The sequence below is a fragment of the Stylophora pistillata genome, chromosome 10, assembly GCF_964205215.1.
Source record: "Stylophora pistillata chromosome 10, jaStyPist1.2, whole genome shotgun sequence".
Classification (NCBI taxonomy): Eukaryota; Metazoa; Cnidaria; class Anthozoa; order Scleractinia; family Pocilloporidae; genus Stylophora; species Stylophora pistillata.
In genome coordinates this window covers 23,821,885-23,843,812 of record NC_142528.1, presented here as the reverse complement: position 1 = coordinate 23,843,812, position 21,928 = coordinate 23,821,885, and the positions used below count along the sequence as shown (strand labels likewise).

Here is a 21,928-nt window from a genome sequence, read left to right as displayed (position 1 = left end):
TTTGTCTTTTTTGTCGTAAAATAGCTAATGGCAGCATCTGAACATTCAAAGATGACGACCGCCAAAACGATTTTAGAGATGAAGATAAAATAACATTAGAACATAGCTAGCAGAGTCGCGCAATCAAATTCATTATACATAAGCGTGCTCAAAATCCCGATAGTGCACGCTGATAGCGTCAGCAAATCCGACTTCGCCAGAAAAATGTTTTTTTCGCGTGAGCGGCCATTGCTAGTGCGGGGAAAAGTAATACATTTCGCGACAATAATGGATACAAACAGAAACTCGGCCTGCTATTCCGAAAACGAAGACAATGTTTCGACCTTTTCCCATGGGCTAGAGTTCTTAAATGAGGCAGAAAAAGAGAAAAACAAAGGAAAAGGAGACTCGGCATCAGCGCCGTCACGATTCGCTTCAACTGATATTGTTGTCCGTTTTTCGCGTCGCATTTGATGCACAATTCCACCGGCTATGTTCTAAAACAATTGGTTCATGCTTTCAGCTGTACACTCTCGAGTTATGGAGCACGTGGGAAGTTTGGAGAGCACTCAAGTAGCTAGAGTTGCCCTCGGCTATCGCCTCGGGCAACTCTTACGCTTCTTTCGTGCTCTCCAAACTTCCCGCGTGCTCCATAACTCGATAGTGCACGCTAAAGCATGAACCAATTGTTAAATAATAATAATCGAGTTTCCAGATGGGATTTGAACCTACGACCCTCCGTGATCTAGTCGGATGCTCTAACCACTGAGCTACAGGAGACTCTATAGTGAGCATCCATCTGGAAACTCGATTTTTCTCTTCTATTAAAAATTGTTTATTTCAATAATAATAATGATAATAATAATAATAATAATAATAATAATAGTGACGATGATGATGATAAATATAAAAACAATAAAAACCAATAAAAAAGTTATAATGGTATGTGATAAAAATTAGCCAAGAGAGTTGAACCTGCCCTTTCTTTTGAAGGAAAGATTTGCTTCATTTTCCGAGTTCTAATTAAGACAGAGAGTGACAGAAAACAAATGTTAACCAGAAGAGTTCCCTTCATTGTAGTCCTGATCAAGGGTAGCGCTTAGGTCCAAGCATCCTTAAAAAAAATTATCAAAAGTAACAGATAAAACACACAACAAAAGGTGCGCAAGACCCAAATTAAATACAGAACTAGTGCGCGAAATACTAGAGGAAAATTCATTACTTGACGAGGGATTTCCGCATTAAATTGCACACGAAAACCGATGTCGCAGGAATCGCGAAGCGATGAGTAAAGGACATAATTCGTACTCGCGGTGCCAGAAAGAGGCTTGGATAAATAAAAAGGCGTTCAACGTTCGCAAGAAAGCGAAAGTCACGGGAATCGGTCCAAGTTTTGAGTAGAGATTTAAATGTTCTTAAAAGCTGAGAGTCGATATGTGTTTAGGGAATGATCATTCGGGAGGGAGTGGTAAAAACCCTGCGGACTACCACCGCTCACCCACATAGCCCCACTTTCCGCCCCCTCCCGTTAAAGATGTTTCCCCTGGTAGAGACACACTGCTGCGTATACGGAATATCAAAAAACCATCGAGTTTACAAATTTTAAATATGACTTCCATGAAGTATCTGTGCTTACAATGTACAATGTTCAAGATGGTTTCGTTATGTCTACATTTACACAATTCTACACTGCAAAGGGAGCACAGTATACAAACAGTTCTAAAATCTAAAACAAGTATCATGGCAGCGTTTCTGTCCCTTCCCGAAAAGTGCATTCGTTACAAGCTTAATTTTCCTTTTTCGATCACAAAACAACAACTGATGGAGTGTGCAAATTAAGATCATGTAACCTGATGGTCCACGTAAGGGTAATCTATACGAAGGAGAGACACGTAGATGACATCACAATAAACAATATTTTGCTTCTTAATAATAAAGAAACAAATAGTTTCAATGTTGCCGTGACGCTGTTTTTTTGGTTCTAACCTAATTTTGACGTTTTTCGTGAACTGTCGTTTCGTCAACCTGAGCGGAAGTTGTTGTTAATAGAGAGATTTAGCACCGCGTTAACGTGAAACGTGGACGGCAAGAGTGACCACGTGACCTTGTTTTTCCCGCCTTTTTTTCATGATTGCCGGTTGCGCTTCGCCGTTTCAATGTGAAAGTAACCCGTTTCGCGTTTGCCGTGTACGTAAGGTTTTTCTTCACTTTTTCCCTCATAGAGTAGAAGCTACTTGTCGGACAAAGGGCACCAAAGCTATTCCTTGTAAGTCATACAGGGGCGCCTTCAAATCCACCATGACGTAAGCTCACCCGAAGCTAAAGCAGAAAGGTTCACGCAATTTTACGTGAAACGTGTAAGGGCAAGCTGACGTTTGCCGTTTCATGAAAAGGCGGTGCTAAATCTCTTTAATGATGACAATAACTTTCTTCCAGGTGGTGGAAACGTCAGTAACAGTAACCAGCGACTATTCCCGCCGGCACTGCCTTTACACAGACGATCAAAATACAGAATCTACAAATCTATTGCTCTACAAATCACCACGTCATATTGTAACATTCTCTCACATCTTGATCGATAGACAAAACTAAGCACATTGAGGAACAGTAACCGCCTTAGCCATTTAAACTCTCAAGAGTGTCTAGCATCCAACTTCTCCTTAAGTATCACTGCTCAGTAAGAATCAAGAACCAAGATCATGAGAAATAGGCGAACGATCGTCACCTAAAGAAGCTCTTGATTGCTAAACACATTCTTCTTGTGAGAACCGCAGGAAAGAGAACAGTATGGAGAATATGCAACCTGATGCTAGCGTGTAAAGAGTTGGGAATATAAAAAGTCCTATTGTAATCATTTTAACCGAGCATCAAAACTTCCTGGCATGATTGGACTGGAATCTCGCGTCATTCTCGCGGCCAATCACCTTAGTTGAAGACTGACTAAATGGCGCGCAAGAGCCTGAGCCGAGACGATACAGACAAAGTGGGATTAAAATTCGTCTTGTGTAGCATCACCTTGAGACCAATCGCGACCGGCGTTTTCCCGCGCACGAAGTCGTATCCTACAGGTATTTACAAGGCTTCCACATAAGCATAATGAGTCCAATTCGGGAAATATTCAGCATCATCATTATTTTAGCTGTTTAAAGAGTCTTTACCTATTTCCGGTCAAACGGAGAATTGTCTTGTGTAGAAAGTTTAGAAAGTTTCATTTTTCCTGATCTAGATTCTCAAAGTCCAAATCGGTTCACAAGTAAAATGTGTTCGAAAATGCCTCGTAGGCTTTTTTTTTTAAGTATTGGAACCGAAACGAATCGCTACCTCGTACATTTATTAGAAAAGCAACGTACATCAAATAAAAAAAAACTATTTACAGATAATACTATTCAGATAGGAAAGAAAACGGATACTCAAGGTAACGGAAAATGCCTGGAACGAAATAACTCTGCGCGTCATATCTTCAGCCTTATCAAACATAGAGCGCCACGACTCCAGTAAATAAAACACAGCCAAAGCCAAAAATTAACAGACGACCTTATTTTTTTTCTCGTAATCTCGACCAAGACAATTTTCTCGTTGACAAACCTAGCGCTTTCTCAATCTATTTTCTTACACTATTACCTTATCTACAAATTACTCTGAGACTTGTCAACGTGAAGAACACAACACAGCCTTTTCTATCGCGCCTGGTAGTCTACACTAGTCAAATACAAGTACAAAGTGGGGAGGGGAGGGTGAGGGGAGAACAATGGGTTATCCAAGATATATAACAAGCCTTCAACGACCCTTGCCTTTACTAGGGAACACCACCGTTTGTCTCAAGTTTACCCATCTGGTACGGGAGATTATTTCGTCAATAAAGCGCGCTGCTTCCTCAAAAGAGGGTGCTGTTAAGCTGGTATGAGATGGCTCTTTAAGAGTCAACCAGCGTAATGTAGACCTTCCACAGAAGGGCAGTAAAATCCACGAGGAAACAGAAAACATCAGTTGATGTGATTTTCGTCATAGCCGTTCTTGGCGTTGGGTTTCTCTGGAGTGGGTTTGTTCAACTTGCGCACGGCTACAAAGTAGAACAAACTGACCGCAGCAACGATGGTGTGGACGGCGGTCAACACGATCAGGAATCTAGTACGGAGAGAGATGCACGCCAAAGCCAGAACTGTGGAAAGAAATGGAAGAAATAAAATTTAGGGGCATTCTGTTTTGTTAGCTAACGAGGCGCTGGTAAAGTTTCCAGTAAGAGAACTCTGCTGGCGTTTCACTGGCATTTGGGGGCAAGCCAGGTTGGTCTATTATTATAAATAATCCTGAAGGTCTGTAAATCGAATGCTTTCATGCGATACAGCTCTTTCACTCTCTTCTTTTTACATTCAAGATCAATGCTAAACACCGTTCTTTGATGAATGCTCATTTTTCGGACACAAATGATAAGAAGGGGGAGGGGAAGGAGGAACTGGTTCCTGCAAGGACCCTTTGACAACGCCACAGCATGACCTGCAAGCAAGCTTCCGCTTTGAGCGGTCCTGCCATCTTCTGCAAGGTTTCATAGCCTCCAGACAAGAGTAATTTGGTAGCAAACCCATGTTTTTGGCTTTGGGCCAGATGTGGTTTTGTTTCGAGTCCTACTGGGTGCGGTGGTTTGTTCTCCCAACTTAACACCCGGCTTAACGCCACCAGATTGAAGAAGAGTCATGGAAATAAGTAACACACTACTTACACAATGTTGCTGCTCCACAGTACGTAGAATGGAGTAACAAAATGCGCCTATGGAGGGGAAAACGCGTAAATCGTAAGTCAACCAATTACAAGTATGCGTAGAAAGCGTTATTTCCCTATTACTGCCTCTTGAGTGATTAAGATTCGAGCTCTAATCAATATGTCTGTGTTTCTTTTTTGAGTTATAATTAACTCCCTTTCCCCCCCCCCCCCCTCCCCCATGTCTCTCTCCTGATCAAGAAGAGCAAATAGATATCGGCAAAAAGCGAGGGAAACATAACGAAATGCCAGGGGGAGGGTTAGTAGCCACTGATAGACCTTCAGAGGTGGGGGGAGGGGCGCAACTTTTAGCAACTTCATGCTACAGACACCGAGAAAAGTTCTCCAACCATGTCAGCCTCCGGACTCCTGAGACTTACTGAAGCTTTCTAAAGAGAAAGCATAAGCATGGGAGAGGGGAACTGCGACCGAAAGTTGAGAGCTCTTTAAATTTCCCACACCCTTGCAACAGATCTTTCGTTTGCAATGTTCAGTTTATCATAATGAAACAAGAGCTTTTCAAACGATTGGTTGAAGTCGAAATGCAAAAGTAGCTTTAAGCACCTTCCCCAGTCGTTATTTGGCTCCCAGAGGCGGAAGAGTGCAAGACACACCTTCGTCAAGAGCTACACTGCTCAGAACGTCTTCTGAGGCTCCTATCTTGAGTCAAAAGAGAGAGATTTCAAGAAAGGAATTACACTCCATTTGGAGGTTGTTCATATGCGAGAGGGGGGAAAGGGGAATTACACCTTCTGTCTCCCCTCTTCCGCTTCCCACGCCCATTTTTATCGACAACGGCGAGCTATCGCTCGTTTATAACATTCTCTTCAGCTTCCCTTAAAAAATACCAACAATAAGATCTCAACTTACTTAATTGATGATATAGTTATGGGTTTTGTTTCCCATGAAATACCAGCGATCCCTAAAATAACAAAAGGAGGATGATGTCAACGAACAGGCCAACAATCTCAGGCGTTTGCTAAGCACATCTTTGTAGAAATATGTATGTCACCATCAACTACTTTAGCTTGTCTCCTAGCATTGCGTTTATTTTCCGTCTTTATCATCGTCGTCGACATCGTCATCATTATCATTATTAGCATTGTTAGAGCATAGAGACTTTGCATATATGCTCCCGATACTTATCATCATTATTCTAATTATCATCATTATTATCATTATTATTATTATTATTATTATTATTATTATTATTATCGTCATTGTCAATATAATTATTTTCAGGGTGATAGTTCACTTACCTATTAAAGCACTCGCCAGCAGTCGACAACATAGAGAACCAGCGAAACTGGTAGATTCTTTACTATCGCCCAAAGCACGTAGACAATAGCTTGGAAAAATCATCAACTGAGAAAAAATACCAAAAAAATCATTCTCAGCAACACCTTCGACCTTAAACAAATTTCGTCGACTTCAATAGGAAAGCGCCCCTATTTTTTTTTTGTACCACTAAGAATATCGCTCGACGATCGCCCAAACCACTAAGAATATCGCCCGACTACCTCTCAGCGACGCCCCAAAGTACACACTAAAATTGTGCGCTGCCTAAAACTCGTTCTTCGATTGATAGTTTAGGCGTTTGTTTGTAACTTGTACATACTATCGATTAAAATATACAACCGCCCTACAATTTTTTGTGCTATTTTATAAAGTGTCTAAAAAGCTTTTACCGACGCCTCAAAGTATACATTCAAATAGCGTGCGGCCCAAAAATTGTTCTACGTACGTTAGGCGTTTTTATGGGACATGTACATACAGTCGACTTAAATATAAAGGCGCCCTAAAATTTTTTTGTGCTACTTAAAATATTGCCTGCTTCGCTATCGGTAACACCTCAAAGTATGTACTAAAATTGCGCGCTTGCCGGGAATGCCTCCAGTTGTTAGATTTTCGTTCTACGTGTAATAGGTTATAAGCGTTTGTTTTATAACATGCACATGCTATAGGCAGTCTAACGAACTATTTCCAATTACGTACCATAATAGATACTACAGTGAGGAAGACTGGCACCACCACTTGCCACGTTCTGGTATAAAAGAGGAAAAAATAAAGCAAACCACATTGAAAGAAGGGAACAGGCTTTGTTACGTCGTTGCGCGCTACTCAGGCATCGCAGACACACGGAGTAAGAAAAACAACAGTAAACAAAATCAACTCACTCATATCCTCTGGGTATGCTTATGAAGTATGATTCATGACTGCCAAGGACTTGAAGAACCTAAACAACAAACACAAGATAATTTAGTACTCGCTGTTAGAGTTTCAGGAAGAGACAGAGCACTTTTCCATCATGATTAAAACTAACACCAGTGGAACTCTGGGAGCCAGCGAAAACTCAAAGTAAAAACAACCAAACCGCCTAAAGCGCGGGAAAACGCTGGCTACCAAGTCATGATCAGTTTTAATTTGTATCTGATTGGTTGAGGGAGTGGCGCGAATTTTCTGGACCAACCACAGAGCAAAGTAAAGGAAAACCAAAGCTAACTGTCAAAAGCGCGGGAAAACGCGGGCTACCAAATCATGATCAGTTTTAATTTGCATCTGATTGGTTGAGAGAGTGGCGCGAATTTTCTGGACCAATCACGGAGCAAAGTAAAGAAAAACCAAAGCAAACTGTCAAAAGCGCGGGAAAACGCGGGCGACCAAGTCGTGGTCTGTTTTGATTTTGCATCTGATAGGTTGAGAGAGAGTGGCGCGAATTTCCTGGACCAATCACGGAGCGAAGTAAAGTAAAGTAAAGCAAAACCAAAGTAATCCATTTGCCACTATCCATCTGATTACTCCGAGTTGATTACTCAGCTTATCATATAAAGGGCTTATTGAGAAGTATTCCTTCAATCACTTTTTAACATCGGCATGTTACACGTCTGTTGGCCAAGTAAACTTGAATCAGGGGTAAATTTATCTACTTCCTAAGAAATTAGTAAGAGAAAAGTACGACAACGTCTCGATCGGGCCTTTAGGTTCCTCAAGAGATCTGAGCACATGTGGTTTGAATGAGTGACACGCCAGGATCAAGCGCGTCTTCTACTCTGTCGTGTGCAGTGTCACGTGATTCCAAGAAGGGTCAGTGACACAAAAACGAGCTTTAACTCGACGTGACTCGTTATTTACTGAGTGACTTTCACATACGCCTGTAATAAAAAAAAGAAAAAACAAGGCTTTCCAAGTCCGAGTTAAAGAGTTATGATAAGAAGTGTCTCTAAGGCTGAAAAGCGATAACTCATCACCGACCAAAATTCAGGAACTATGGACGATTGGACAAACTTCTCAAAGAAAAACAATCTAATAAAAGCGAAATAAAAATACACACTGTCTGAGACTACATTTCCTCAAAAAATATCAAATAAGCAGAGCAAAGTGCTCTTAACAGAGTCTTTACAGGGACAAACTCTGTGCGGTAGGTTTTTTAAATGAAAAAGCCGTTGTTTAGTTATCGCAGACCTTGTATAGCGGTGTAAACCAGGGAAAAGGGAAAACGTTCTGAGGCCCAAAGGACAAAAAACTGACAGAGAAGAAATTAAAGGAAAACTGGACAGAACTTTTCTCGTTATTTGCTATTACATTTGTGATGAGTTGAACAAATCGCACGGGTCCTGATGCTTTTTCGTATCCCTAACTAAGGGGATGCTGAAAAAAAAAACAAAAAAAAACACTTTTTTCAATGCTAAAGTTTCGAAACGTTCCTAAAGAAAAACGCCTTGTCCATTTAGATATGCGTTGCGAATGTGTTGTTTCGAATGTGTTCGTTTCGAATGTGTTCGTTTCGAATGTGTTGTTTCAGCAGCTGCCGAGCGAGCACAGAGAAAGGAGACAAGATCTTTCACGCCGAGTACATGAAATGTAAACAAAAACTGTCGTAAAAAAGTGCCGTTTGTTTGAGAAAAACATATAAAACTTAACGCGACATAATTCAGCAAAAGGCCTCAAAACTCTCTTAAATCCTGAAATTTCACACCTGAGCGCCTAAAAGGAGCCAGCCGTCGCCTTAAAATCGAATGTCACTAATGTAAATTTTACTTAAATTTTTTTTAGGTCGGGAATCGAGTAACGTGTGAAATCCGGTTTAAAACCAAAACAAATTCTATTATCGTCAAGCAATAAAAGGAATGGCAGTGAAATGGCGTTCTTATCAAATGTTGTCCTAAAAAATTATGCAACAATAGAGAATTTCCACAACCCATTTTCACAGAACATTTTCACCTCTTCAGAGCAAAACTGCCAAGAAAACATCTGTGTGAAAATGCGTGGAACGGTAAAATCTTCAAGATGTCAAATTTCAGGAGTGGAAAATCATAAAATGAGAGAATTAACTATTCGCCTAAAGAAAGAAAAAATGAGAAAAATTGTTCGAGATGTCGAGAGAAATTCTCCGTTTATTCAAACATGTGTACCTAAATATCATCCGGGACATTGCTTTTTACGAACACTACATTATAAATTTCTTATACAACTCAACATCCTTCCTAGTACGTTTCATGAACGCACGATTTTGATTTTCAAAAAATATTCTTTAAAATATGGACTTCCGTTCACCTTGGAAAAAGTTACTTCTGCCTTACTTGCTGTTTGAGTTATACATTAATTTCTCGTTAATTTAGCAATGCACATTATAAGATATGCAACGAGTAATCGATGTACTTGAAAAACGTTCTCCAAAGTGGAACAAGAAATCAATTTGGTAATAAAAACTTCACACGGTGTTTCTGGCAAAGGGTTTCCTTGTTACGGAGGCGTGTGCCTAACGCGCTATTCATTTCAGAATGATAACAAACCGTACCTCCCTGCGACTTTATGAAGGCGCCGAAAAGAAACGGCACTGTTCCTATTATCTCGCTGTAGCATCAGAAACAATTCAATAAAGTACAATCTGAAACACTAAGCGTTTTTGTACATCTTCCTTTATACAGCTGCGTTTTAAAAAGTTGAACACAGCGCGAGAAGGAACATTTTGAACTATAAAAAAAAAGGAATACGCGCATTTATTAAAACTTGGATAAATTCTAAGATATTGAAGAAAATAACATTTGGGAAGTAATTATCACGGTCAGGACCACTGTCAATCCTTGGCATTCACAGCATAAAAAAAAAAAAATTAAAAAATAAATAACAAAAACGTCAATTTTTCCAAAGATCCTCAGTGAACGCAAAAGCGCTGCTCGTGGCGTTGTTTATTGAACAAGCTTAGAAAATTTTCTCCAAGTTGATAACAATGTTCTCAAAGTAATTACAAAAGAAAACCTCTGTCAAAAATTTACAGCTTGACAAATGAATATCGTAATGAGTGTTGGACTTGTGCAAAATGCGATGTTCGGCCTTCGCGCGTATGTTGCGTTAAAATGAAATGTGCCCTAAAGAATGGGATTTAACAGCAAATTGATGTTTTGTTGAATACAGACCTTACTCGGTTCCTTGCCTCCAATGCCAAGAAGCTTTCTGCATTTTAAGCGACTCTGAGCATCGTCAAAACTGCGCCTGTTGGTGAACAAACAATAACTACATGAAAACAGACGGCTTTGAAATTGGACATACTGTTCCTTCGTTAAATCTTCGCGATTCTAATTTCAGTTTCTCCTGTCGTTGTACGTAATAAATGCGAAGGTTATTTTGCTTTTCCGGTTTGGCAACGCGCCTAGGGCAGTGCTCTGATTCCATAAATATCAGCTGAATCTTCAAAACCATGTAACCTGAATTGAAACTACATCACCTCAACATGATACATTGTACATTCACACATATTTTACTTGTCATGAACAGAACAATACAGATAAAAACCGCGTAATTTTTTCTGCATTTCAAAGTAAACCATTTGAATTTTCAATGCAGCACGCAATTCAATCGTTTCGCCATCTTGAAATTAGAAAAGCGAATTAAATGAAACCGCAACTTGCCGACAATGCCGTCGGTGATGGATTCCAGGCGAGCGTAGACTCGTGTTATTTGCGCTAACATTTAAGGTGAAAAGCTAAATACGATCGAATCGACTCGTCTGTACGAGATAAATAAATGCTACACCGAACCTTTGAGCGATAAAATTCATGGTATTGATTCAAGAGATATAGCAGGATGAGCTACATAATTTAAGACTTTGGAAAGGGTCGAGGTCAAATATAACCATCAAGCGAATATTCGACCACAGTCGACATTTGAAAGCGCAAATCAGAAAATAAATTTAAAAGAACATTCGATCGGAGAACATCACAGCGATTAAGCGACTGGCGAACTCGGTCGCAAGACAGGGTTTAAAGTATAAAAGGATTAAACGTGTGTTAATAGAACATAGTGGAAAATGATCATTAAAAATTTCAACCATTGTTTAAAAGCGACACTGAGCATGCTGGATTACACCGATGACAGCGGTGGATGAAATTTACAACGGGTATACAATTCCAGCAAAGGCTATACTACATCGCGAACGAAGTGCGAACTGTTACATCGATATGCATACTTCTCTGTCTTGACAAGAGGCGGTCTTTTGTTATCCGAGGACATCCTCGAGGTCGGAAAAGCTATAGCACCAGAAAGTCGACTGCGTTTCCGTGTCGACTCAAGCGAAACTGTTCTGATTCGCAACTCCAAGGTAACTCGAGATCACATCGACAGACTCAGCAGGGAGGGGAGAGAGGGGGAGGAATTATTCATTGTAGCTGTGTTTTAATTATTTTTCATTTCTTGTGCTTTCGACGACAAAGGAGCGTTTGCAATTTCCATTGATTAAATAAAATCTGCAGCTGAGAGAAATAATAATCTAGTTTTACAACACAGTCTTTGGAATCTTTATGTAAAAGTGTCAGTGCCGCTGAATAAAATCGAAATAAAAACATTCTGAGTGGTTGTCGAATATCTTACTGTTAAAATTTTTTTTTTTTCGTTTTTGCCCAAGATTTTCAGTTTCTGACTGCCTACGGCGCGTCTTAAACAGGTCATAAATATAGTACAAGATTATAGCTCGTGGCTAATGGTTTTTTCCCTTTTTTAAGCTTTTATGAGCTCTCTCATCGGACTGGAAAGTAATGTAACAACATGCAAATTTTCGCTGAAAAATTAGTTGAAAATGGACGGGTGATTTGCGAAAAAGCGCCACGCCATCGATTCCCTGACAGACCATGTTTCTCCAAAAGCGGAACATATGACTAATTTGTTCAACAAATATGGTAGGATTCAAACACTTCCTCGTAATTTAGTTGAGCCAAAACAAGGCAAAAAGACGATTTTGAAGCGGCAAAAATAACGTGACAAATTGGGCGCTTTCCGTAAGCTTGAACAAAATATATCATGTAGGTTGCTTTCCATTTTTTCAGGTATTCCTTGATTTACTTTTCAAGGCCTACGTTGAAAGTTGCTAATATATTCAAAACAAGACCTGACTTTACATATCTTCTGGTTTCATTATGAGGATTTACATTTATAGCCGATTATTTTAGTAAATTGTTGTCATTCGATTGTTTGTAATATTTTCTTTAAGTCGTGCTCGATTCCACCGCTTCCAGGGTGTCACATAATAACACCTAGGAACGGTCTCTATTCCAGATCCCGATATTGTGGTCACTGTCGTTGATCTCTCGAGACCAGTGTGACAACAAGCCTCTTGTATTTTTCTGTTATTCAACGCAACGAGAGGCCGAGGAAATTAAACGCGAATTAAGGCTAAAGGATAAAATGAAGAAAACTTACTTCAATCTTCCCAGCATGGCAACTGATTTCAGTTGAAAGTCGAGCCAAACGTAAGGAAAAATCGCAAGATCCGATCGAGAGATCGTAGGACACTAATCACGTTCACATCCAACGATGGAGGGGACAGAAAAGACAAATGTTGACGGCTTGTAAGGGTTGTAATTCGCCGCTTACTCGATGATTTTATAGGTATGACGCACGTGTCAATTATATGGCAAGCGATAGTGTATGTCGACACGACTGAAACCAGCTGGATAAAAATGGAAATTATCGGCTGCTTGAAAGCCTTCACCTATAGAAAAAAATACCAAAAATGCTTTGCTTTCGAAGCGTCAAGATCGTATCTTCATTTCAAAGTGGTGATCGGTGTTTGTCCCAACGGCAACTACATCGAGAAAACGATCGAATGATTAAAAAAATTTTGCATCTGCTCTAATGGGGATTTATTTAACATATTCCAACGTATTTTGACCTGTATCTGCCCGAAATTTACATGTCAAAATCCCGGATTTGAGCTGTCAAACCGTGAAAAGAGGACTTGAAAAGAAAATGTTCAATATTAAATGTTTTGCAAATGTCAGTGTCAAAAACCCAGATCCGAGCGATCATTTTCATTGAAGACAAAGCGAAATATTGGTGCATATAAAAATATGGATGATAACCTGAGTTTCGAACCCATCATATAAAAATGACAGTTTGAGGTGCTTCTAGTGCGCCTGCGTATCACCAAAGAACCGATCAGTTTTGAGTTCGTCGTCATTAACAACTTGAATAATCTTTTCAATATCGCAATGCTGACATTAATGAACTAAAATCCATCTTAAGTCAACTCCTCTTCACACTTAACGGAATAATTTTCCAAAAACAGATCTAGGCCTCAGATGAACAATTGTACATGCGCAAACTTTGGCCGAGAGGGGGCTGTTACTAACATGCAGGACATGACGCTTGACGTCTAAAATAATTGACTTTTTAAATATGTTCCTTTGGAGGCAAAGCTAGAGAAACCTTTTTAATAATTCCTAGCCGCTAATATAGCAGTCAGTTCGTCACTTGTTGATCAGATATCCGTCACAATATTTTCCAATTCAGCTGCTCGCCGTGATAACGTTATGCGGGTAAGCAAAACAATCTTGAGAAACAGAGAATGCAATTGCTCGAAACGTCAGCTTTTGTAATCGTTACGGTGGCCAATTTACCATTTCAACTTTGTTGATATATCCAAATTATTTCGTTACTCCCACCGACGCAGCCCCAAACAGTTTCTTTCGAGGCTATCAGCCTTTAATGCAATTGTGAAACCCGTTTAATGTTAATTCTAGATCTAACGAATTATCCGTGCTGAAAAACAACGGGTTTCGACTTTCTTATTTACACTAAGTTCTTTAGACATAAATGCCCTCATAAACACGTCCAATCAGCCCTTAGACGAAACATCTGTTTTAAGTAAAACTGTTTTAAATAAAATTGATTTCTCCTTCTTCATAAGCATTTCAAATGCTTCTATTCTCTCCTCCCCTCCCCCTACATACATGTTAAAACGAAACACAATTGTTCCACATATTTCCCCTGGTTCTAATGAATATTGCATTGAAGGAAGTGGTGTAAGGTAGTCAAGTACATGGCGTTAAAATATGTCGAAATTTCCCCGTTTTTTCGTCTGCTTTGAGTAAAAGTGAATTATCTCTAAATGAGAATTTCAGATGCTCCTCTTCTTCCCTCCTCTCCCCCCCCCCCCCTACATACATGTTGAAACGAAACACATTTGTTTAGAATATTTTCCATGATTCCAATGAATATTGCACGAAGGAAGAGGATGAAGTAGTCGCAGACATGGTGTTAAAATATGTCGAAGTTTTCCGGGTTTTTTTGCTAATATCACAATACTTTTTTGTCAAAATATCTCTCATTTTCATGACTGAGGAGTCAGAGAGAACAGCAAAGAATAACCAAAATATAACAAGGGAAGGGAGTGTGTAAATGATAAAAGAGGGACTGGATCTACTATGCTATAACTTATTAAGTTCATCTAACAGCGTCTTCAAAACTAAATTTGTTCCACTCACCTCCTTACTGCATAGTCTTTGTGCGCATCGGGTGCGCTTAAACGAATTGCATCAGACATATCGCAATCGTCTTGGATGTCTTGTTTGTCTTCTGTTAACTCAGGGTCTTCCTGGCGAGGTCATTGAAGAAATGTTTCTAAAACATGCGCATAACTATCTTGTACCCAAGTTATTTTGAAAAGGGCAAGATTTAGGCAGTTGTTGAGGATTACCGTAAATAGCTGGTCCGCACATAACTAAGATATCTAAAAAATATGTGTATGTATATATATATGTCACTTGTATCTTTTTGACGGCGCGACTGACATTCTCCGCCCAAAAGTTAAAAAGAGAAAAGCAGAAAAGGAGACTGCACCTAAAAACTTGTCAATAAAGAAGATTAAAATTGAAGGAGAATGAGTCTCAACTCTCGATCCGGCGGTTTTTTTCAAGTGTCTCACAGTCGGCGCAAACGCGACGTTTGCTAATCAGCTGCAGTCTGATACTGTGACGATTTAAAGGTTTAAAAATCAATGAAATTAAAAATAGTATAACTGCCTTTAAAACATCATGACCCCCTCTGGCTCCTGTTCAATTCCAATTTTCAACGGAAGTGTCGCTCGGAAAGAGTCCCTGGAAAATCTCGCCTTAAAGATGGCCATATCACAGAACATCCTTTCTCTACGTTTAAAATAGGATAGAAATTCACCTCAAAGAATAACAGATTTCTACATCTCGGCCTTTGTTTAAAGGCAGCTCTACTTCTTAAATGTAAGTGACCATGGAAAAGACAAAACTTCCCCAGCGCCGATGTACAAGACAATTAAGTGAGCTAAAGAGATTTCCCATTAGATGGAATTTTTTTGGACAATCGATCTCACCACTTAAGCTTTATTGACGTAAGAATTCAAGAGCTTCAGATGTACTTCTGATATTACCTCTCCTACTGGGGAATACGTGTCTATTTTTAAATGACCCAGACATAATCTCGTGAAAGAAGCATGACAGCGTAGTTTTTCGACGCTTCGAAACTGACATAGGTCTACCTACGCCTGCTGTCTGCGGTCAGAATAGCTTTGGTTTTTTTTTTTTTTTTTATATATTTTGACATCAGAAATCAGAATTTTCTTCATGTTCTTGACTCCATCAACAAATCAACGAGAAAAAGATCGCCAAATTTGATTCCGTGTCAAAAATCTACGGGGTACGTACAATCCTTTGTCTTTTATAAGAAATGTTCTCTCAAATATGCTAAATTGTCACTGCACCTTTGTGGGCAAAGACATTTGGAATTTGGCTGTGCGGTTGTTATCGATTTATAAGTGCGTTTTACTGATACTGAATCATGCAATTTTAGCTTGACACAGTGAAGGAAAGGTCATTAGAACAGGAAAACGCAAAGATCCGTGAAAGATAAATGATGTCTTCCCGATGGAAGGAAAATATCGTCACGCAAAAATATCTCAGAGATAGAACGACTCCTGTTTCGTTTGCCTAGTTACAAACCAATGTTTACTTAAATCCTTTGAAGATAATGGCTTGAGGCGATGGCTACATGTGAAAAGTAAACGTAATAAAGCTAGCAATTAAGAGAAGAGATATACGGCCTGACTTGCGTGAAAGGAGAGAACTGAGAACTCACAATAAAACTATCGGAATTTCTAGTCATGTTTGAGTAATATCAAACCCGGCTTCCTAAGACAATGTCGGTCATCCAACGTCTTAAAAGAGAAAATTGTTCATAGGAGATGAAGCCAGCTCACCTTGTATCGCAATCACAACCCAAGTAAAACTCGCAGAAGAGAGTCGAAGATGTTGTTAGTTGATCATTGCTTTCGCGGAACTATTAACATGTTAGCGAGTTATATTGCATGGTCAATGTAGCATGCAGGAGATCACGCGATGGTCTTTCGGAAAGCCTTCGGTAGTGTTCGGTGACGTTACGGAATGCCAACTCATGAGATCACCGGTCGCCGGACACGGCACTTTTTAAAAAAAGCATTTTCTGTTTTTCTAGGATTATGAAATATTAAAAGGTCCAAGGGAAACATTTCTAATCAGGTGATATCCTAGTTTTGTAATTTTCACCGGGATAACGGAATTAATATAATATAAATCACTTTTGTTGATGATTGACTTGGGCTGTGTGACAAACTTAGCAACTGATAGAAGCAACTTCGTATCCAGGGTCGTCTTGCTTTTCCTCCCCTGAGAGAGGAAGAGAGGGTCCTAGGAACGAGGTTGTGATAAAAGCTAATCATAGAAAAACGAGCTATGATTACCTTTGAACTTTTAGCATGTTTACTAGTACCTCGAGTTTGAGTCGTGGAATTTCTTTCCTTTTATTTTTTTCAGCGTCATTCATTTGTTGCTATTCCACATATGATACTCTTCATGTCGCATGACAGTGGACCGTTTCCAGTGTACCTTAGTATTTTCTACGCGGTCTCACTTATGTCTGTTGTGGTCTGTTTATAAATAGACTTACAGGATTGAAAAAGGACAAGGCCTGAACTTACCATAATATCAAACCTCAATTGTAGTCTCAAAGAGATGAGAAATATTTTGTTTTCAGGAAGAAACAGCTCGGACGCAAGTAGGATGTCCCAGACTAATTAAATATTACTGTTCCTCATCGCTGCGAAACATCAAAAATAAGAATAAAAATTGGACATGCTGCAAGCTTCTTGCTTAAAAACGAGTGACAGTTTATCTTCCTGACAAAAACAAAAAAACATTTTTTTAACATATGGAAAAAATCCTGGAAATATATCCGTACTTGATTCAAGGAATCCCTGTTTTCTTTCTCGTCTGGTGATGATAACAGTAAAGGATTTCTGATTATTTAAAATACCACACTCCACTGAATATTGAATTGGCTAAACAAATGTCACTGTCATTGAAAACAGAAGAACTTTCTATGGATAAAGGTCTGAAAGCTGTTGCTAAAGGATGAACCCTTAAGTCAAACTACCTTGCTTTCACCTTCACGAGGATTTAAAACATATTAGCTTTGCATGATACATCACAAAAAAACATCTCAAATTATTGTGACACTATTAATCGATAAAATTATTGTGAAATCCAAGGTCTGAATGTACAACCGGCTCTGGGTTGAACACGCAAAAATTGGCAACGAAGCCTGCACGTTAATTTGCAGGAGATGTCCATTGTATTTAGCTTACTAATAAATACATTCAACTCCAATTTGATAATTTGCTTACCCGCTTTTTTTCTAGTCGGAATGCGTGTTGTTGTTTACTTTTCATTCAAGGTCTTTACTACCCCTCGTCTCGTCTGCAAGTAGAACATTAAAGCGCCTCAGCCAATATTCAATAAAAGCAAAATTTCTAGAAACCGTTTATTGCTTTCACTACTTAATTTACACACGGTGGTCTGGCTCAGCCGATAGAATTCGCCGCGAGAGGATGACCAAATTGCACACGAAAGAAATTTCATCCAATAAACAAGACCATTTATTGGCGTATGTTATGAAAGCCCGAGTTTACAGGACAGGATACTAGCAGAAAAAAAAGTGTCAAAAGGATTTTTAATTCTCTTTTGAGATATGCAGCCTATCGCACAAAGATTTCTTTAATGAACCGGAAAGAAGAATTAAAATTTCTTCGCTAAAATATGCATTAACGACTATCTAATTTTTTTCCTTACGGCAGTTTTTGCGTGGTTTTCAAATACGTTCCTGTCACAAATTAAAACTGACCAAAGAATTAAATTTAAGAGGAAATATTGTACTGAAAGTTTCAACGCATAGTTGATTTTATTGCTCATCCTACGTGCAAGTGTAGTTTTGGATACCAGACAGACGTTGTTTGACCGCAACAAGCCAAAAAATATCGAGCAAAACATTTCGATGCGAAAGGTTCTTCTCATCAACGCTTCTATACAACCTTCTATTTCTTCTCCTATCGCAACAAACTGAGAGGAAAGAATGGACATTAATTCAGCTATTTTCAAACAATCTAAAGATTCGATCAAATAATCCTCATAAAAACCTTTGGCCATATAAGGTTTTTTCAGTCGGTCAAAATCAGCATTTTGCATTGTAATGATGTAAGATAACACTGATCTTCCCGCCGATAAAGATAAAAAATAAAAAACAACAACAACAACAAAATAAAAAGACCTTACATGCATTTGTAACGAAGTACGTGAAGTGATATTCAATCAACTCAAAATCGAAATTGATAAAACATGATTTCGTTTAAGATTTTCTGTAACGTTTTTAAAAATAAACAATTTTTTTCTGTTCAAAAAGGAAACAACAAGGTTCGCAAAAGAACGAATTCAAATTGAAAAAGAAAAGAAATGCTCAAAATGAAATAATATTCGTAAAGTTGGACGTTTCCATTTCCAGCGCTAACCGGTGAATCTTATTTTAATTGTTTCAAGAAGATTACAATTTGAATTTTACGTGAAGAAAATTGCGTACCTACGAGTCTACGTTTTAAATCATTTTTCACAGTTTCCCGTAACCCGAACGCTAGGTAGTATTTATGTACTGTCGAAACAAGACAAAACTTTTACCTCTAACAAGTGTTCGCCGAGGACTGTATACTGAAAACGGTTTTATTTTTGGATCGCAATCAGCCAACCCCGGAACTTGTGTTCATATAACTGATTAAAGCAATTTCAGAGACATCAAGTTCAGGTCTTTTACGACAGTAATTCCAAATAATTTACATCTCGAGAACAATAAAAAGCGAGGATTTATGTTTGAGTACTTTGACGTGAAAAACAAAGCAACATTAATGCTTTCACAAAGAGCTTGAATAATTTCGACTTTACGTCAGGAAAAAGACATCAAAACACAGAGCTGCATAAATAAACCACTTAGGCATTATTTACACGGTAACTTCAGTTGCCTAAGCCAAACTAGATTCACGACGAAGAAAAGAAACTAATTTGCTATTTTGAATTGTATATTCTGTGACAGATACATCGAGGTTGAATATAAGAAATTTTAAAGCTTAACAATATTATTGCCCTTTAAGGCCGAAAAGGTATTGTGTTGATACAAATTGTATCAAAGCTCAAACGATTCTGTATTTACAGAGACATTTCTATTGGTCTACCAGGCACTGTTTACTAAAATGTGTTTTGCAATGAGACAACATTCACAAAGGTGATAGTGATTGACAGTTTGTCGCTGGAAAGAACAAACTGTATTTTAGTTGAAGCGTGAAAACAAACAAATTGGGAAACAAAGCAACAAAAAACACGGAACGAGAAGAGTGAGAGAAGAAACGATTGAAACACACTTTAGGAAAGTTATATGCGCAATCGCAAAACTGAATTAATGAACTCAAATGCAAGCAAACCAACGAACTATTGGACTAACGTAGCATAACTTAACGCAGACACGCTTACACGACCAAGGAAATCACGAACGAACAAGCCTACAAAAAAAAAAAAAAAAAAAAAAGTTAACGTTGTATTCTTCTCGCGCACAAAGTGACACATGATCTTACAAAAAAAAAAAAGAAAATTCCGATCTCAACTTTAAAATTTCGTTTGGTTGTCATCTTAGTGCAAACAAGTAATGGCCTCTCTAAACGTTTTTTCGTTTGTAACGCATAAGATATATGGCAAATGTTTGTTTTTCTTTAACTGGTATTCTGTGTTATTGTAGTTCGTGAAATAGCATAGGACCTATTTACAGCGGAGCAAGCAACTGCCGTTTCAGAAAATTCTTTGAAAGATGTAGACCTTTTCTAATTTTGGATTAAAAAATGTTAAATTTTAGGTAAATTGTGTGTTCGGTTTGACATTTAAGATACTGCATTTCGCGCCATTTAAGTGCAGATTACCCATGATTCCATACTACGTTCGACGTGGTCAGTACCATAAAAGGAAAAGGGTGATTGTGAACTCTAAGTAAGAAAGCTAACAAAAGCACGTTAAGAAAGAAAACAACCTGTCTTTGCACAACTTTGAAATATCTCTTTTGCTTCGAAGTGAAATCTTAGCCGCTAGGTAAGACAGACAAATCTCTCACACTGCTTACCCAACCGCCAAAAAGATGTTTTACAGTATCTTAACATTTTGTCGATTTTTTCGCCACAAATCCTCCGTTGTATTGTTACCCTCCAAAACAATATACACCTGAGTAGAGTTGTAACACATTAGCACCTGGCATTCAAAATTAGAAAGATATGTTGCGACGCCCGTAATCTCCTTCTTTGTTATCGCAGAATCCAACTTGAACTTCAAGGAAGTCTATTATTTCGTTTATTGCGAACATTTAGAACACTGTTCTCAACGAACGCCGAAGCTTTAGGCCAAAAATTTAATTTTCACTAAGCATATGAATCTACTTTTCAGTCCATCATAATTAACTAGCTGAGTTTGCTGTAAACACCACAAGAAATGTGATCGGTCCAGAGAGGAAACTTCAAATGTGAAGTGACAGAAATGCGATTATATTAACACGGATTTATGCTGCACATCGAGTTTTTGTTTTAACATATGCCCCCAAAACACCCCAAAACCTTGGTTTTTTTCGCTGCGTGAGTCGGCCCCATTTCGATTCATTCGGCCAAATGAAGATTTTGTTTTCAAAAACTTTATCAAGGATCAATTCGTCTGTGACAGTTATTTTCCTTCGTGTGGGGATATCCAGCAGATAAGCGCATCTACACCAATGTACTTACCGCAAACAGAGCGAAAATAATTGCGATATTTGTAACATAAACGTCGAAATCAATTAATCGAATGACGGCAAACTCTTCTTTGACACATTCTTCGTTTTGTTGAAATGCAACGGAAATTGTTTCGAAGAATATGATCAGTTGCTACCCTATAAGGAGGGAGCACGAATATAAATGAGCAAAATCAGTTATCGATGTCTTACAAAGAGATCCAGATCTTAAACCGTAAGATCGACAGCAAAAATATAGTTACAATTGTCAATTAACATGCACAGATTCGACCGCCTGATAAAATACTTACATTGCAGTGAAATGCGGCAGTTAAAAGCTTACCACTGCCATTTAGAAATTACATTTGGGCATCAACGATAAAACCTCCCTGCCGGGCCATAAGCAAGTTATTTCACGCTGGATTTCGCTTGTGATTCTTTCTTCCCCACGCATGCCATTTTTTTTTTACCTCAACCGAATGTGAAGGTTATATTGTCTCTCAAATAGTATTCCAGCATAGATACATTATTTTTACGACAAATACTATCCTCAGCTTTATATATAAATATATATATATATATATATTTTTTTTTCAAAACAAAACCGCTAATAAATGAAAAGTATAAAACCCACTCATCTTAAAAAAAAAAAAAGAAAAATATTAAAATTACATGCTGGTTTGAAGCTGAAAAGTGACGATTTGTAACCAGATCAGATGGTGACAGCTGAGAGAAAACTTCACAGATACAAAGGCTGACAAAAAAGATCTGTTTACCTTTGTAATGAGAGAGTAAGTGT

At 38.5% G+C, this 21,928-nt stretch overlaps 1 protein-coding gene and 1 long non-coding RNA gene across 6 annotated transcripts; one reads left to right on the top strand and one right to left on the bottom strand.

Annotated features, from left to right (window-relative positions):
• Positions 1-1,566: 1,566 nt before the first annotated feature.
• On the bottom strand, positions 1,567-17,710 carry LOC111321399 (tumor protein p53-inducible protein 11). 5 transcript variants are annotated; one of them, XM_022924269.2, is made up of 10 exons: positions 17,696-17,710; positions 16,991-17,109; positions 14,493-14,602; positions 10,152-10,227; positions 6,912-6,970; positions 6,730-6,778; positions 5,994-6,099; positions 5,605-5,656; positions 4,697-4,743; positions 1,567-4,138 (listed from the first exon to the last, which is right to left on the bottom strand). In XM_022924269.2, exons 2-10 carry the CDS (start codon positions 16,991-16,993, stop codon positions 3,963-3,965), a joined length of 678 nt encoding a protein of 225 aa, XP_022780004.1. In that variant the 5' UTR covers positions 16,994-17,109; positions 17,696-17,710; the 3' UTR covers positions 1,567-3,962. The 5 variants fall into 5 exon arrangements, with proteins under 5 accessions (XP_022780004.1, XP_022780005.1, XP_022780006.1 ...); XM_022924270.2 differs by lacking the exons at positions 16,991-17,109; positions 17,696-17,710 and adding an exon at positions 16,235-16,391; XM_022924271.2 differs by lacking the exons at positions 16,991-17,109; positions 17,696-17,710 and adding an exon at positions 15,181-15,333.
• LOC148722339 (uncharacterized) lies at positions 15,502-16,528 on the top strand. Its single transcript, XR_015992430.1, has 2 exons — positions 15,502-15,675; positions 15,829-16,528. It is a non-coding gene; the product is annotated as an uncharacterized LOC148722339 (long non-coding RNA).
• Positions 17,711-21,928: the final 4,218 nt, after the last annotated feature.

Bases quoted from the DNA above. Each gene is read 5' to 3' on its own strand.
- LOC111321399 (XM_022924269.2), bottom strand. The intron at 10,228-14,492 runs GTGAGTGGAACA...GTTCACCAACAG, and splicing joins AAAGACTATGCAGTAAGGAG to GCGCAGTTTTGACGATGCTC. The intron at 6,779-6,911 runs GTGAGTTGATTT...CTTTTATACCAG, and splicing joins AGCATACCCAGAGGATATGA to AACGTGGCAAGTGGTGGTGC.